The 17,407-nt window shown below is 41.3% G+C and overlaps 1 protein-coding gene across 3 annotated transcripts in view; it reads left to right on the top strand.

The window, feature by feature from the left end:
• The window catches only part of GRM5 (glutamate metabotropic receptor 5), a 278,015-nt gene that overhangs the window by 241,750 nt on the left and 18,858 nt on the right, over positions 1-17,407 (top strand). For all 3 annotated transcript variants that reach the window (XM_050899506.1, XM_050899497.1, XM_050899488.1), the window contains exon 7: positions 10,472-11,411. In XM_050899506.1, coding sequence (XP_050755463.1) covers positions 10,472-11,411 — 940 coding nt within the window. The remainder of the gene's footprint in view (positions 1-10,471; positions 11,412-17,407) is intronic.

Here is a 17,407-nt window from a genome sequence, read left to right as displayed (position 1 = left end):
GGGAAAGCTTTCTTGTGCCAGGAGAATGGAGAAGGGGAGAAAAAAGACCCAGCCCCATGTGTCCCCCAGAGCAGAGTATTGAGTGTGTGGTATAAGCTCAGGTTCACATCCCAGCTGGGACATCCAGAGGCCTCCAAAGCCCACATTGCAGGGACCAGGCCACCACATCAGGCTGGTCAGTTTAGGAAGGTCAACTAGTGCAAATGGTCAACTCTTCAACCACCGGGTGTCTTGTCTGAGATGTGGCAGATCCCAGCTCACGTCTCTGTTTCAGTGAGCACCTGAGGTTTTACACAACTTGGATCAGCTGGAAAAGGAGCTCCTACAAGTCAGTTAGGAGGGAACTTGTTCTGTTGGTTGGAGGGACCAACAGAGGACCCACGTCTGAAACACCAGTGATGGGAACTGCCCATTGACCTGGTAAAGTTTGGGTAATTAGCCTGTAAGCACCATATGTAAGGCAAAGTGGAGCAAACAGCCGCCAGGTTGGCCTTCGGGCTCTGTGCTTCGGGCTGGCTCCCCCGGGCATGCAGACCTCCATGCCTCAGGCAAGGCATCAGTCTGGGCTTGTGGAAGGATTTACCCTCTGAAGGTCTTCCTTTGCCCTCAAGATGGAAGAGCAGGATGCAGTGGCATCTTGAAAGCTCTTGTAGGATGAGTCAATGATTTTCCACTCAGCTCTGACTGTTTTAAAGGAAAGTAGTTGTCTTTTTAGTCAAGCCAACTGCTTTGTGTATTACATGAGCTGCTACATTTTGCAAACCGTTCATCTGGCTTTAGACATGCATTTTATGTCTTTATAGGGACCAAAGTCAATACGCACACAAAACAACCCCTCGACATCAGTGCCAAGCAATGTTCCTTGGGAGATCTAACCCTTGTTCCTCAGCCAGGCACAAATTCAGCAGGCATTATTTGGAAACTGAACCCCCCCCTTGGCCTCCATAAGCACAGCTGATGGAAAATGCACTCCTGGTAACAGGACACCCATCACCATAGCTTCATGGCTGCGTAGTCCCCACCTAACTTACTATTCACATGATGGCTGGATCTTGTCTTATTTAGCTTTGTATCAAAAACAGATTTTAAAAAGTCTATTCCCAGCTTATCCATACAATAAATTGAGCTGTATTTTTAACGATCATATTTATAGTCCCAACTTTTGCAGCTTGTAAAAAACTGACTCTCAGTCTTGTTTACAACCTAAGATTTAGTAATAAATGTGAATTAAAAGTAAGGAGAGGGAGATGTATATTGTATTCTGGCACGGAAATTTCCCTTCAGTTTTATAAAGCATACACCATTCTCCTTGAAATGTCCCTACATCTTATACTGCAGCAGTCTATGTCTTTTTGCTGCTTGATAAAGCCATGTCTTAGGTAATGTCAGCTCCACAAGGCTACACATATAAAAAGCTCATTGGAATAAGTCTTCCTTGCATGATCACCTTCAGATGAGACTCCTGTAAATATATCAGCCACGCACCTGAGAAGGCTTTCAATGTGGAGCTGCACCTCACTGTTTGCCAGAGATCTGAACTTGGATAAAAACTTTTTTGGAATCCTTTCTTGGCTCGCACAACAAAACATTGCTCCATCTTTCTTATGCTCAATGACCAGCATCAGTTTTGTGCCACAAACTTCACTATATAAAATGTGTAATGGCAGGGATGTCACTCACAGAAAGGAAGAGAGATTAATGCTTTTTTTCAGTTACCTGTGGAATATCAGAATTCAGATGCAGGAGGGGAGAAGACAGAAGGGATGCAATATGTGTACAAAAACAAAGTTATTCTCAGAACAGAAAAAGACATTGGAGTTCTGAAGTACAGAAAGGTACAGGAAGTCCAAAGATAGTGGGAAAGACAAGTGGGAGGAAGAGTTTCTCTTGATTAAATCAGTTACTGGAAAATATCTCCATCTAGAAGTGAAGCTGAGGTGAGAAAGGGAATGTTTAGCTGCCCATATTTTATTTTCTCACAAATTTCAGTTTCATTGCTTATGCATACAACATTCCCCAGGGACCAGGCTCCTCCTTGGACAAAAAAATGGTCATTCTCTTCCTTTTCTCCAAATTTATCTGTACCATCCCAACATGCACCCTGAGTCATTGTCTCCCTCCTGGTTTAGTATCAAGATGTGCTTTCCAGTCTACTGTAGCTCCCCTTCTTCCCCATGCATTGTGTTAGCAACATCGATACATTGCAGCACCACTTCACACATTAGTATGGCCAGTGTGGCTGAGCCATATACTCAATTAGAGCAGGAGAAACTCATGGGTTTAAGTCCAGAAGTATATGCCAACCCCTCCACTATTCCTCAAAGCCCTTCTTTGCATTATATTCACAGTGGAGGGAAGAGAAATAGATGCCAGGCATGTTTAGATACAAATGAAGGGAGCAAACACTTAACACTGAGGACCAAACCTACATGAAATGAATTTTTCAGTAGCTTGATGAGAATGGCTTTTTGGTTCTCCAAAAACCCAAGTGACTTTGAGGACATGGCCTTCTGCATTCAAAAAGGGTGCCTTATAAAGACCAAATAAGTTTTGTTCGGCATCTCAGTGCTTTTTCAGTGGATGTAGGAACATCTTGGTCCAGTTATCACTAGTGTTTGTTTAAGGACATTTCTGAGGTGGGAAAGAGGCAATTATTCTCTCTTTCTGTGATTCAGGGACAGTATACAACAATAACAGATACAAAGTTCTGTCTAGTGACCTCAAGGACTGCAAGGAAAGTAGATGATATTAATTTCAGTGACACTTGGATTATCTTCAGGCTGTATTGACATTTTTCTCATTATCTGTGTACTCCAAATACACTGGCTATTTGATTTTCTTAATTGGGTTCCCATGAAAATAGGAGCTGAAATATTTTACAGCTCTTGAAATGTTTTCTTTGCCATTCAAGGATAAGGCTAAATATCAGAAATATAAGTTTTTACTATTGTTACAAAAATGCTTTCCCCAAATAAGGTACAGTAAACCCAGGATAGCAGCGTCACGATCTTGTCTGCCTGTCTGAAAGTGCCAGAAAAGAGCTGGATTATCCAAACAACCCTTGAATGGAAAGGATTGAAAAAAGTGCACCCCACCTCTAAGTGACACAACAGCCATTTCAAAGCGCTCTGACAACACTGATATTGTATCCCATTTGGCTTGTACCAATTTGGATTCCTCACTGAGAAGTGAGGATGACTGCCTCCCTCATCCTGAGGGCATTGCTCGGACCGTCAGTGAGAGCTGCAGAGCACAGACAGTGCTGGGAGCCGCTGCTGTCTTGGCTCCAGGCACTGTCTGGGACAGCCCACTGCCACGGCTCATGCAAACCACCCGTGGGGCCAAGGGCAGGGGCGATGCTTGACATCGGATCTTGGCAGATCCCCACAAGAGCTTGGTCAGCTCTTCTGCAGCGTGCTGGTTCGGGCTGTGGCAGAAGCCATGGGAGTCTGAGGCTCGGGTGTCTCATAAGACTGGATCCTGCCCCCCCCCCAGCAAAAAATCATTCATCTCTTGCCTGAAATATTTTCAAACAGTAACTGCTTGCTTGTTGCCATCAAACTGCTTTCTTGTATTGTTGCTTGCAATAAAGTTACAGCCATTGGTAATTTCAGCAATTGTCTGACAGTTGTGAGCACGAGACAGAACACAATTTAGCCTGTGCTGACATTGATTTTGCTGCTGAAACATTACTAGGATCTTGCTTTTGACCGTAATTGGTAAGGCTGTAATTCAGACCAAGGGTAGAAGAAGGACACAATTTTTATCTGGTTGTTTTTAGCATTATAAATGCACATCAGCAGAGATAATGTCCAATTTTTACCCTGATTTTCTGTGCCCTGTATTTCTCTTTCCTTTTTATTTCTTATTCCAAATGAAATGTAACCATTTCCATAAGTCACTCTCACACCAGCCTCTTGGAGAAAGCAGATGCGGTTGAGTTCAGGGTTCAGGTGGCAATATTATGACCAGGATCTCTGGCTGTCATTTTCTCCCCTCCCTTGTTGCTGGGTTTGTGGATTTTCTTCCCTCAATTGCTTGTTCCAGGTAGGGTGTGGACTTCAGCTTCCAGTCCATTTACAGTTCAAGTCTCCAGCGTGAGGCACACAGCACTTCAGGTTCAGGTGAGCTCATTCAAGAATACTGAGCTCAACGAACAGCTCTTGGAGGCTCCTGGGCTGCATGAAGGGGGACTTGCCAACAAAGTCAGAAGGATCCACTTGTAATTGTGCCTTACATTATGGAAAGTTTGCTGAACATGACATATTCTGAACAAAACATTTACAACACACAGAGCCAGCATTTTTTAGTGAAACTTAAATCAAAACATTAGACCTAACTTAGGGATGGACCTGATTGCTGCAATCCATCAGTTGTTCCAGTCATTCTGCACATTTGTGTAATTAAGAAATCATTCCCCATGTGGTCACAGAGTAACTTTAATGTATTATTCTAAGATTCGTGGCCTTGCCTTTTACTGCAATGGGCAGCTAAATCAGTATATTTGAGTTACTAGGGACTTAGACTCCGGAGCTACAGACGCCCCAGCTTTCATGGTGTGACCGATCCCAACTCCTGCCCTGCAGAGGTGGCAGAATAAAGACATGCACAGTCCTCTGCTGCATCCATTGACTGTGTGTTACCACCCAGACCGGACAGACCAGAGGGTCGTAGAGGTTCTGGGATCCCCCCGGGCTAAATTAAGGTGAAACGACACCAAACGATCACTTTGAACGCTTTATTCGAAGAATCCAAACCGTGGAAGGCATAACGGTGGGCAGCGTGGGTTGCAGCAAAACGTTCACAAGAAGAGAGAAAAGAGAGGAATAAGGAAAAAAAAGAAAGGGGGGAGAAAGAAAAGAGATAGTCACCACCCTTGGATCCCGCCGTGTCGGTCACAAGCGTGGCAATCCTCCGGTGATGGGCGCACGCCATGGCTCTTTGCAGTTGTGTCTTTTATAGTCTAAATCTCTGTCCACAGTCATGCCTCTTGAAGACTTATATGGGTTCATTCTAGACAGTTCTCAACATATACGGTAGTGTTCCAGAGGGTTCTTCACCTACTGAGCATGCGCGGCTTATTGGGTTGGTGGTCTTAGGGACTTTCCAAGGAGCTACAAGCCCCCTCCTCAAATAAGCTTTGTGTGGCCTCTGGCCATCTGTGGTGGGTTCCCAGGCTGGTTCTGCCAGAACACAGGACTGCACACCCTCCGGCACACCTCCTGTGTCCATGCCAGCCAACTTCTTGCTAATGGCCCTCCCTCTTTGTTATGCAGACCGCACCTTGGTTGCTACAATGTTTGAGACATTGACAGACATTAACTCTTCCAGTCCCTCACACTGTGCAAACCTGCCTTTGCTGATGGTTTCAGTAAATGTGCCAGCCTGGGAACTGCAGCAGCTAAAAAGCCAGCACATGGTCACCTCTACATGCCCTGCTATTCTAGCAACTACAAAAGGTCCCACCAGTACAGGGCAAAGAACTGGTGACCATAATACTTTACCATAGCACCAGACCTTAGTACCGAAATGTTAAAGATGTCTTCTCTCACTTCAGTTGGTCCGCATTCCATGTGGAGGTCAAGGGGCTGATTTCTCACCCAGGACTTTGGAGAGTGTAATCTTCACTTTTGCCCTGACAGTTTGGGTAACAAGTTGGGGTTTTATTTAAAAAAAAAAAAAAAAAAAAAAAATTACAAAAGCTACCCTGCCAGCTTCACGTAGATTTTTATTCTGACTCCTACATTTTTGCATCTCAGCTCTCCATATATGAAAACCCAAATAACTAATAAGATATCCTTTCTCCCATCTTTTGGGATTATAAATAGGGAAACATTCAGAAGCATTAATATAAAATATCTAACAGCATAACATCAATACACTGATGAATATGAATAATGTGTGCTAAATCCTATGATGTGGAGACTGTCATTCACAACTAAGATGTGGTTAGGTTGTTGTTTAGGTTTCAGCCTTGGTGTTTGGACTTCTGCTATCCTTGGAAGGGTCTGTGAAAAGTTACCAAGAAAACCTAGTCTTTTGTCAACAGGTTGAACTCACTGCCCAGGATGCCAAACCCCACTGAAAAATATTTAGGACTGACTTACTAAACCAGCAGTAATTTTCTGCCAGTTTCAGTCTCCATGTGCAGATTCAGTGAGCTTTTTCTCTTGATGTTGACTTAAGAAGACTTCACTGAATTCCCTTCGCTTTCCAGAGTGCATCCTACTCACAAGCCTTAGTCTGTTGTGTTTGCCTTTGGAACTAGTTTAATTATATCTTTTATATTGCCTATCATGAAAGGGATTTTCAGTGCTAAACTAATACAGTTTTATGGATGCTGAAGGCATGGTAAGCTCTCTTAGGTGTCAAGGCTATAATAACAAATTAAAACAGTGTCAAGATCAAATCCCCAGAAAATACGGACTATAATACAATGCTTTGTATCTGTGAACTCTTCTCCCAGATGAAGTAATTTTAACGCAATATGTAAGATCAGAAATAAGTGACAAGTTTACCTCTACAGAGAGAGCACAGGGTACTAATAGATCTATGGCAGTGGTCAAGCCTTCAAGAGCTTCTCGTCTCCTTGTTTATAGCACAATTTAGCCCATCCCTGAAGTAGCGAGATGTTTTTGCAAAATATCGGAATCTTTTTTTTTCCCCAGAAGATCCTTACACATCCTTATCTGTAATTTGTTGGTGATTTTTGATGCTCCTTTCAGAAAACCTTTCCCTAGCATGTCAAATGGGACTCTGATTTTTTATATCGGCTTGTCTTGCTATTCACATGCGTATCTAGTACCTTGCTCCCACTGGCTATGTTTCTGGCCAGAAGAACAAAGAAGCAGTTTTATGTCAATTTTACTGGGGCTCTGGTCCCAGAAGCAGTGCGCTCTTGAGCACAGAGTAGAACAACTCTACACCTGCTCCAAATTGGACTGGCTCCTAACACGCTTTCCACAAGCCAAAGATTGCCTCAGCACACCGCAGGGACCACAAGACAAGGCTGCTGGCTCTGTTCCACCTGGAGTTTCTGAGCCAGCTAGGAGAGAAGACTTTCCAGGTGCTTGGAGATGTTGATGAAGTGTAAGAGGTGGGCTGTGGGGCAGGATCTTGTCCAAATGACCATTGAGCATACACATATTTAGGGGATAGGAATGAGTTGTTCTTGTGTTACCATTCTTCAGCTCTTGCCTTGGTATAGTCCTGGCCATTAACCTAACCTGAACACTCACAATGTTATTTTCCCATATTTCTTTTACTTGATCTAGTTGCCTCTTTCTGCAAAGTGCCATTGTCAGAAACCATTAGCTGCAAAGCTATTATATGAAAACCTCACCAATCATTGCTTTATGAAGACTATCCAGTCCTTAAATCTTAATTGAGGAATAAATCATTGCACAGTTTAACATTCTCCTTGTGAAGTATACCCAGTGATGGGGGAAAAAATGGGACAAGTTCTCAACTCTTTTCTCAGGTATTTTATTAAGAGAATGTAAAAAGAGTAATAAAGCAAGGAAGGCATGAAATAGTCTGAAACTAATGAGAAATGCTTGGTTATGATTCACCTCTGCTACAGCATTAGAAATTGAGCAAAATTCAGCCCCTATATCATTGTCTACATATCAAGGCCAGCGCTCAGATAAAGCCCTTTTCTCTTCAAATTTCCTGTCCAATAATATATAGTAGTATTAGAAGCTGGTAACAATTTGTTTCCTCAAAACATTAATTAAATTTTGGTAAAATCGGAAATAGATTTAGACGTCACTTACTTACTCATAAAACTTCTTGGGGAAGAACCCACATGGGGATATCTACACACACCAGAGTATGCTTTCTGGTTTTCACCCTTCTTCCACCACTCTCACTGGTATAAAATGTTGATTTTAATGGTGTGATTCCTGTGCTACATTAATCTTGATGAAGTCAGAATGAAATACAATGTCTCCCTCACAATGAATAAGTAAACGCTTTAAAACCAACAAGAGTCAAATAGGTATCATCAACTAAAGCTATGAGCATGTTTCATAAAAAACTAAATGTCTTTTTTACATTAAGACATGACAATAATTTTATTATTGTAACAGAATGTTTTGCACACCAAAGCAGTTAAAATATGGATGGCAAATTAATCTGCATTTAGTAACCAAGAGCACAATTCTGTTACACTGGAGTGACTGCAAATTTGTATCCTTTAGCTGCACTAATGTCAAAGACTTGTTGACCCTAATCCTTCTGATTTTTCTGCTTTCTGCAAGAATACAGAACTATCTGCCTTATACTTTTGCCACACAATCTATTGAGGATACCACCTTATTGTAGGTATTATATTTTTGATAATATTGTGTAGAGATACAGAATACAGAAATACTTGGAGAAGAGAGGAGCTAAGCCTAATATCTACCCATACCATTTCATGAAAGGATTCTTACTACTAAGAATGTAAGTGGCAGATTTGGAAAAACTTTAAGCTCCACTTAAAATAAAGGAAAAGGCAAAGAGTAGACCTTCAATGTAGAAATTCCCAAATTATAGTCCTGATGTCTACATTTACTCATGTTCATCAAGTCATGAGGTCCCCGGTTCCCTAATTAATTGGGATTGCTTGGCATCCAGATGCCCATCAGACAGTGCTAATTACCCTCACTGCTGAAAATACAGATGTGAGCATCTGCGCTCCATCCCCATGGGATGAAGTGCCTTGCCACGACCCACCTCGAGTCAGGCTCACACCCTTCTGTCTGACCTAACCAGAAGACAGCAACCTGATTACAACAGTCCTAAATTTTGAGGTCATTTAGATTTTGCAATCAAGGTTAGTCAAGTATAGGGGAAATAAAAGCTTTTAATTGCATTTCCTCCACTCCATCATCTCCTTCCAGCTGTCCTGCCCTGGCTGGCAGTGCCAGTGTGTCTACTATTGTCAAGAAGTTGCACTCCAGAGCATCAAGGTCCCCCCCTCTTATTCCCATTGTATTGGGTCTGGCTGAGATGGAGCTCATTTTCCCCACAGCAGCCCTCATAGTGCTGTGCTCTGTATTGGTAGCTAGAAAGGTGTTGATAACACACCGGTGTTTTGGCTACTGCTGAGCAGTGCTCCCACAGCATCAAGGCTGTCTCTCCAACATTCCCCCCCTCACCAGGAGGCTGGGGGTGGGCAAGATCTTGGGAGGCGACATAGCCAAGACAGCTGACCCAAACTGACTAAAGGGATATTCCATACCATATGCCGTCTGCTCAGCAACAAAAGCTAAGAGAAAAGAGGAGGCAGGGGGGGACATTTGTTATTATGACATTTGTCTTCCGGAGCAACGGCTACGCATACTGAAGCCCTACTTCCTGGGAAGTGGCTGGACATCGCCTGCTGATGGGAAGTGGAGAATAAATCTTCTGTTTTCCTTTGCTTCTGCACGCGGCCTTTGCTTTTGCTTTATTAAACTGCCTTTATTTTGACCCATGAGTTTTTCCATCTTATTTTCTCCCTGCCCTGTCCTGCTGAGAAGGGGAGTGATAAAGCAGCTTGGTGGGCACCTGGTGTCCAGCCAAGGTCAACCCACCACACCTATCCAGGCTTTACAGTGCAAAAAGAAAGGAGGGATGAAGAAGGGATGCCAAAAATAAGTTTTCTGCCAGCTTTTGTTCCTGTCCGTTGATCTGCACCCTATGGAATGAAAAGCTTCTTTGACTTCCTATGACATGTGTACATAGAATGACTTATTAAAACCTATATATAGACTGAAAAACAAGTGTCCTTAGATGGGTTGCAGTGCTAATTCAGCTTTGACACTAATTTACTGAATTCAGTTTGATTTCACGAGTTAGATGAGGTTTTATTTCCTCAATTCATCTCAAAAGGGTGAATGACAGGTAAAGAAGTGAGCAGGGTGTGCCATCTCAAATTACCTATTATCTGCAACTCTCATCCTAGAAAATTTTTGTTAGAAAAAAGATAGCATATCTGAGAAAGAAGCACTCTCTTTTTCTTGACAACTAGAATCTGTAAGATTCCTCTCCATAATCATTAAACAAGTACCAACATACTTCACAGTGTACCATAAAATTAGTAGGATTGACATCTGGTCCTTTAAGTGCATATAGTATGCAGACATCTCTGAAGCATTTTGCACTGAGGTAATGCAACTTGATTCTGAAATTTGTTCATAAATTACTATATTAAAAAGAATTTAGAAGGAAAATTCCACTGTGAGAGGTGACTTATCTTAATCAGCTTGACCATTTCTTTGATCATCATGTTATATTCCAGATAAAGTGTATTACTGAAATAAGCTGTCACTGAAATGTATTTATTGTGCCATTATATTAACATAATCTCAGCCTACACTCATTATAATGGCACCTTCCTGAAAGACAAAAAGAAGAGAAATATCGGGAAAACCTGTAACTGTATCTTTAAAGAATCTCACTCCTATATACTTCAGTTTACGTTCTTTTTTTTCTTTTTCTGTAGGTTGTGACCTCATCCCAGTCCAGTATCTCAGATGGGGTGATCCTGAACCAATTGCAGCAGTTGTTTTTGCATGTCTGGGTCTGCTGGCCACCTTGTTTGTTACAGTTATATTCATAATGTACCGTGATACTCCAGTGGTCAAATCATCCAGCCGAGAACTTTGCTACATCATTCTAGCCGGCATCTGCTTGGGTTACTTATGCACTTTCTGTCTCATCGCAAAACCTCAACAGATTTACTGTTATCTTCAACGAATTGGCATCGGCCTCTCCCCAGCTATGAGTTATTCTGCTCTAGTAACTAAAACCAATCGCATTGCAAGAATCCTGGCTGGAAGCAAGAAGAAAATTTGTACAAAGAAACCTAGGTTCATGAGTGCCTGCGCCCAACTGGTTATTGCATTTATCTTGATATGTATACAATTAGGCATAATTGTTGCCCTCTTTATAATGGAGCCACCAGATATAATGCATGATTACCCAAGCATCCGAGAAGTCTACCTGATTTGTAACACCACCAACCTGGGTGTTGTAACTCCCCTTGGATATAATGGATTATTAATTTTGAGTTGCACCTTTTATGCATTTAAGACAAGAAATGTCCCAGCTAATTTCAATGAAGCAAAGTATATTGCCTTTACAATGTATACCACCTGCATCATTTGGCTGGCTTTTGTGCCAATATATTTTGGAAGCAACTACAAGATAATCACCATGTGTTTCTCAGTGAGTCTGAGTGCCACGGTGGCCCTCGGCTGTATGTTTGTGCCCAAGGTCTATATCATCCTTGCTAAGCCTGAAAGGAACGTGCGCAGCGCATTCACCACATCGACTGTGGTCCGCATGCATGTAGGGGATGGAAAGTCATCTTCAGCTGCCAGCCGCTCAAGCAGCCTGGTGAACCTGTGGAAAAGAAGGGGATCATCTGGTGAAACCCTTAGGTAAAGTTTGCTAATGTGGGAGTGTGGGGAAGCAATTATGGTCTTCTGAGAGTTACTAATAGTGGAAGGACAAAGGGAAATATACTCATTCCCTTTGCCTCTGCACTGGAAGAGGAGTGAGTTCTTTCTCCCACATCTGTAACAGTTTCAGGTTTGATTTAGTCAAAACGCTGTGCCAAAACAGGGGACAGAGCAATGGGCAAACAATTACAAGGCTGCAAGTACTGGCTGTGTCAACTGTACGCTTAATGTAGGGAGGGAAACAAGATCTTAGGAGGAAAAAACAACATAACAAGAAATATAACTCATTGCCTTGTCCTGAATGCACCCATTTACAATCTCTTTCCCTTAAATGAATTGTATAGTGTCTGTATTTTGCCTCTAGTCACAGCAGTAGGACAACAGGATTGCTGCTAGTGATACATAATCAAGGTGGAGTAATAAACACAAGTAGCCATCATGAGCAGCCACTCAGGCATCTGAGGATTTGTTTCACATGACTCTTCTGTTATACCTTTTATCTCCTATTCCCTTGATTTTCCTTTCTTGTATTATCTCTTCCTGCTTTCTTTCTTTTTGTCCTCACCTATCTTCTCTTCTTTACCTTTCTTAATACCTTTTTCTGTAATTCCTAACTCCATCAAATTCAGATGCTCACAGGCCCCACTCTTGCTACCCATCCTGCCGGTGAACAGATACTCCCTTGCAAGATATTTCTTTGTTTCTTCCCAAGGAAGTATTTGAATTCAGTGATCATGAAGGCAACTTGTATGTTCAGTGTATAAAAATTACAGTAAGTGAACACTAAAGAGAAAGGCGAGCTCTGGAGTGGAAATAACATCCTGCTTCATAGACAGAGGATGTAGAAGTGCACTCAGCCCAGTGGTTCATTTTCATCTTTTGATCCCTTTCACTTTTGATATGGGTGCTACGGGGATGATTTGGGTTATTTAACTGCTGGCATAAACAAAGAATTCTGCCTATATGAAAGTGCAGAGAAATAGTTCTGTCATTCCTCAGCTATATATCTAGCCTGGAAGTTACAAGTACCTAGATTTTCCTCCTCACTGAAACACACGTGTATTTTAGGATTGATAATATGAATATTTCCAGACATGCCATTGTTCACAACTGGAGTTGGCATGGAACGAGGGCAATTTGTACTTCCATTTTTGTGTGAACCACGATTTAGACTTGAGGGAGGATTTTATTAGTAATACCTGCAGGACAGATTATGCCAAAGTGATGACTTGTTTCTGTCAGATTATTATTAATGCTTCTCTTTCAGTGACTTTGAATTGGTACAGAAATGGCCAGTCTATTACAAGATATTTTATACCTATGATCAGTTAATGATGGTATCTTCCAGTTCCTTTCCAGGTGCAGAGTAGGATGCTATTTTAAAATTATAAATCCTTTATCAGCTTAAGTGATGATTACCTGAAATGTCCTTTTCCACAACCTCTGTCTGTATGCCTGAATGACCTGAGGTGTTCAGGTTAGAAGCCCTGTAACAACTTCTGGGCCAGCTAAAAGAGGCATTCTTCATAATATGTCCTCAATAGGAGGGGATTATTCCTCTTCAAGATCATCATTATTTTCCTTCACTTTTGCTGCAGAGCTCATTTGCCATCTCACAACTTTTTTACTCAACAAGATGAAGTTATAGATGACGGGAAGATCTTGGGCTTGGGAAGGATTTTTTTGTCATTTGTTAAGGCCCAGTTTTGAAAGATATTGCTCTAAAATCTTTGTTTTGTTCTTAAAAGTAAGGAGTGTACCCTGCTATTAAATATCCTGAAAGACAAGGTGTATTTTCTTCTTTTTGAGGACTCTGTTTCCATTTCTTTATATCCCTCAGTGTGTAGATAACACCTGTGGTAAAGAGTTATTAGCAGAATGTTATAGATCATCATCGACAATAACTTCTTTTTCAATAGCACTGTCATGGAAATGTCTTCAATCCTGAAGAGCATTGAGAGTGCCCGATGTGTGTGTGTAGGAATGAAAAAGGCAGCACAAAGTTGATATATTGACATATTTGCCTAGATATAAAGAACTACAACATTTCATTTGAAACTTGGAGAAAAACTTTTATGTCATCAGTAGTGTTCAACACATAAAACTGCAACCAAGAAGACACTCCTAATGCGTGTGTCTGAATCCTCAGCTGGTTAAACTGTGATGGTGCCAGTGAATTTAGCAGTGCTCAGTCAGTGTGTGCCTGAAGGGTCTGGGAATCCAAGAGCAAATCGATTCCATCGATCATGGGAAATTCTCTCTAATCAATGCCTATTTGGTTGCATGAAAGAAAACAAATGTGCTGAGTAAATTTAAAATGCTGCTCAGAACTTCACCTATGTCTGATATCATCTCCAAGAAACAACAGAAAACCACTTTCAGCTTCAATTCTGCTTACTGTAGAGCATGAGCAAACAGAGTCTGATCATTTTACTTAATATTTAAACATTTCTTTAAAAAAATCTTGTTGCAAAAAGTAATATGTTTCAAGGTATTATTCAGTACAATGCTCAAAAGTTTGTTTGGATAGTTATTCAAGTAAACTCTGAAGTACTCAGAATCAAAAGAAATATGTACTAGACCTCCATGGCATTATTTAAATAGCTCAGAGGAGTTTTATTTAAAAGCCAGTGAGTCACTGTTGAATTTTAAAGAAACATGCTATTTAAGTCACCAGTGCATAAAAGGGCCCCTACCATTAGCATTTTGCTTCTTGACAGTAATTTATAGCACAGCGTAGTATTGCATCAAATCATTGTCAAACAGATAATGCCAATGCTCCATTCAGAGCTTTCACATCAGCTGCAAAATGACAGATAACAAGACTGCTTTTGCCTAAATAAAGCAATGCATCTGTTAGAGTCCTAAATGACTTTTTGCACGGGGTGTTCTTCAATTAAGAAAACTCAGGCAAGCTTTGGATATGTGTTGGAATGAATCTTCACGTTCTGAAATATGTAGAAGGAGAGAGTAAAACTATTCATTACCTAGTGAAATGAAAACCATTTCATGTAGGCTATTGTGATTCAGCAGTACTCACCAAAATATGTTCCACCCTCATTTAAAAGTAGGGCTAACAAACCAGACATTATCAGAAGCGACTCCACAAAGAAGAATGCTGAACACTACATAGCTGGAGTCAAAGCCACACAACCTGCACAGAGAGGCATCTGGACCTTCTGCTTCCAGTTATCTTACCAGTTAATTTCATAGGGACTAGGAAGGCCATAAATAAATTGAGCAAATCTTACATTAAAGTCCCAGGAACTATTATCACATATCCTACACAGCCCTTTTGCAAGAGTCCAAAATACAGGGTAGTTTATCCTCTCCTCATTCTTAAATAACTCTGTATCCCAGGTAAGATAAGGACTGCATATTTCTGCTACAAGAGCTGCTACTATGGTATTTCTAGCCAGGACTGCACACCAAAAGGTCTCAGTCGTGCTACCTTGGCCTGGGGGATAGAGAAGATGTTCCAAAGTTTCTCTTACCTTTCTAATATCTTAGCCCTGGATTTCGCACAGTAATTTAACCACTGTAGATGTTTATCTCTTCTGGAACATGTCTTTAAATGGCCCAAACCACACATGCTCCGTTTTCCAAGCTTACATATACTGACGCTTTAAACACACACATCTCCCTCCACCTACCTGTAGAAAAGCAAGTTTGCTTTCCTTTAAAGCAGGTGATAAACTGTTCTGAGTGACCAGCAAAGTGTTAAAACCAGCCCTAAACACTGTCTCTCCCACACATATGTACTAAGCAAGTCTTAAAAATCCTACCAATATTTTTCTCTCTGCCCTTTAAATTTCTCCCAAATCTTCACAGTGCAGCCAATTCTCCCACTGTCGGTTGTAGATGCCCCAGTGGTTCCTGCCCTCAGCTGCTTCTTTTGGAGGTCCCCAACCCACCTTCAAGGTTCCTCAGCTGCTTCAGCAGCAAATTCTGCACTGTTCCAGCCTGTAACCTGTTATGGGAAAATCAAGAGGAACCTGGCATCCTTCTGTAGATCAAACTGTGACCTGGACACAAACAGCAGAACAATTCAGGCAGTGAGGTGGGAACCTCTGAAAGAAGAATGAGGTCAGAAAACACCTTTGCAATCCTGAGGTAAGGCGCTCTGCTTGGAGATTAGAGCCTTAGTTCATACGCATCCCCCTTTATTTATTTTTGCAGTGACAGTGAGAGGCAGAAGAAAGGAATTAGGCAGCTAAAGTGTTTTTTAACTGCCAGTTGGCCATTCTCCCTGTGATGATGTAGGACTGATTTAGGTTTCTTCTACCACATTCTCAAAAGACAGAAGCTGGTAGGTGCCCAGTACAAGCCAAAAGTACTCTCCTGAAACAATACAAGACAGATTATCATCTTCTAAATGAGTTATGATCACTGAAGGTGACTTCAGCAATTCATTTAAGCAAAAGGACTGAGAGTACTTTCAATCAGTTACCCAGGCCAGTAGATGTGATCACTCAACAGGAAAGAATCATCACCAGCAAATGTTAGCCATATTCAAGATCCATTGGGCGTTTGTGGTACTGTGCATAATTCCTCCATACAGATGTGAACAGCACAATACTAGACAACAGAAAAAAGATGCACATCAATTTCTGCACCTTATCATAGACACCTATCACAGCAACTCACAAATCTCATTGAGATTAAAACCCAATAGCCCGGTGTGGCAGTGATGCTTTATTCCACCTGGATTTACTACAAGATGCAGTATTTCCTAAATAATTAAACATAAACCATGGCTGTCAAAACAAATGAACTAGTCATTTGGTTTTTAATGTATTAACTTGTCCTCTTAAGAAGTTTGTCTGCCACTGTGTGATTGCAGAACTGGGCATTGCTCTGTATACATCTGCAGAAGTGATAGGACTGACAGCTTTCATTCAGGAGTGGGGATCTCTTGCTCTAGTGAGCCAATACTCACCCTCAGGTGAACCACAGAATTTTTATTGTATAAATCACTATTATTTTGTTTTATCTTACTCAACTTAGACAAAGATGCTCACACATCCACCTAAGAATCAGGTGCCATTTGGGAGCATTTTTTTCTCCCTCTCAAGTACTACACTGGTACAGTGATAGCAGCTTGAGGGACCAAGTGCCTGCCTTGCACAGGCATTAGAAAAAGCATTCAGGTGTCCAGGCTTACGTGTTGTTAAATGCCATTCCCTGCCTCCTATGAGGAAAACATGATAAGGAAGGTAGATTTTTCCACTGGACTAGATTCAGCCCTGGACCACCAGCGGCTGTTTACATTAGACAGTCCCAAACTGTGCCATAATGAAATATTTTGGAAACAGGTATCTACCATCACACTATGTGCTCTGTTTTCTGCAAGGAACAGCTGGTTTTCTCCCTTATCTGTTCTCTCTCTTTTTCCCTCTTATGACTGACTATATTTGTTTCGTTACAATTCAAACAGGAGCTATATTGATCCACAAAATAAGAAAAATATGCTTGGATCAGCCTAGAAGCTGCCATTCATGGTTTAAAAATATTGCAGTCTAAATATTATATCATACATCAGCACGTTATATCTCAACATCAAAACCTTGAGATGAGTTTTTTCAGAAGCCTGAATTGAAATTTCTCCAAAAAAACACCCCTTTTTTCTCAGGAAATTTTTCAAACATTCCTTCTAATTCTGAATCTGATTGAAATCCATTCAAAGCACTGAAAAAACAAGTGAACAGAAAATTTCAGGCTTGAACTAACTTGAGCAATCTTAGCTGTTACAACTTCTTCAAGGTCTGACTACTGCTATGTTGCATTGTTAGGAAAGCCCCAGGAAGACATTGAGTTTCCAGACAAATGGGAATCCCCATCAGAATAAAACTCTGCCACCGTTACATACACCATACTAAGGGGCTCCAAGATGCATTCCATGCAATTCCCATTGCTCAGATATCAAATTTTGACTGGTTGACAGCCACATCCATGAACAGATTTGAAGCCATGGC

The sequence above is a fragment of the Gymnogyps californianus genome, chromosome 1 (genome assembly GCF_018139145.2).
Source record: "Gymnogyps californianus isolate 813 chromosome 1, ASM1813914v2, whole genome shotgun sequence".
In the NCBI taxonomy this organism is placed as follows: domain Eukaryota; kingdom Metazoa; phylum Chordata; class Aves; order Accipitriformes; family Cathartidae; genus Gymnogyps; species Gymnogyps californianus.
Note: the sequence above shows the minus strand (reverse complement) of the source record. Positions and strands in the feature narration are given on the sequence as shown.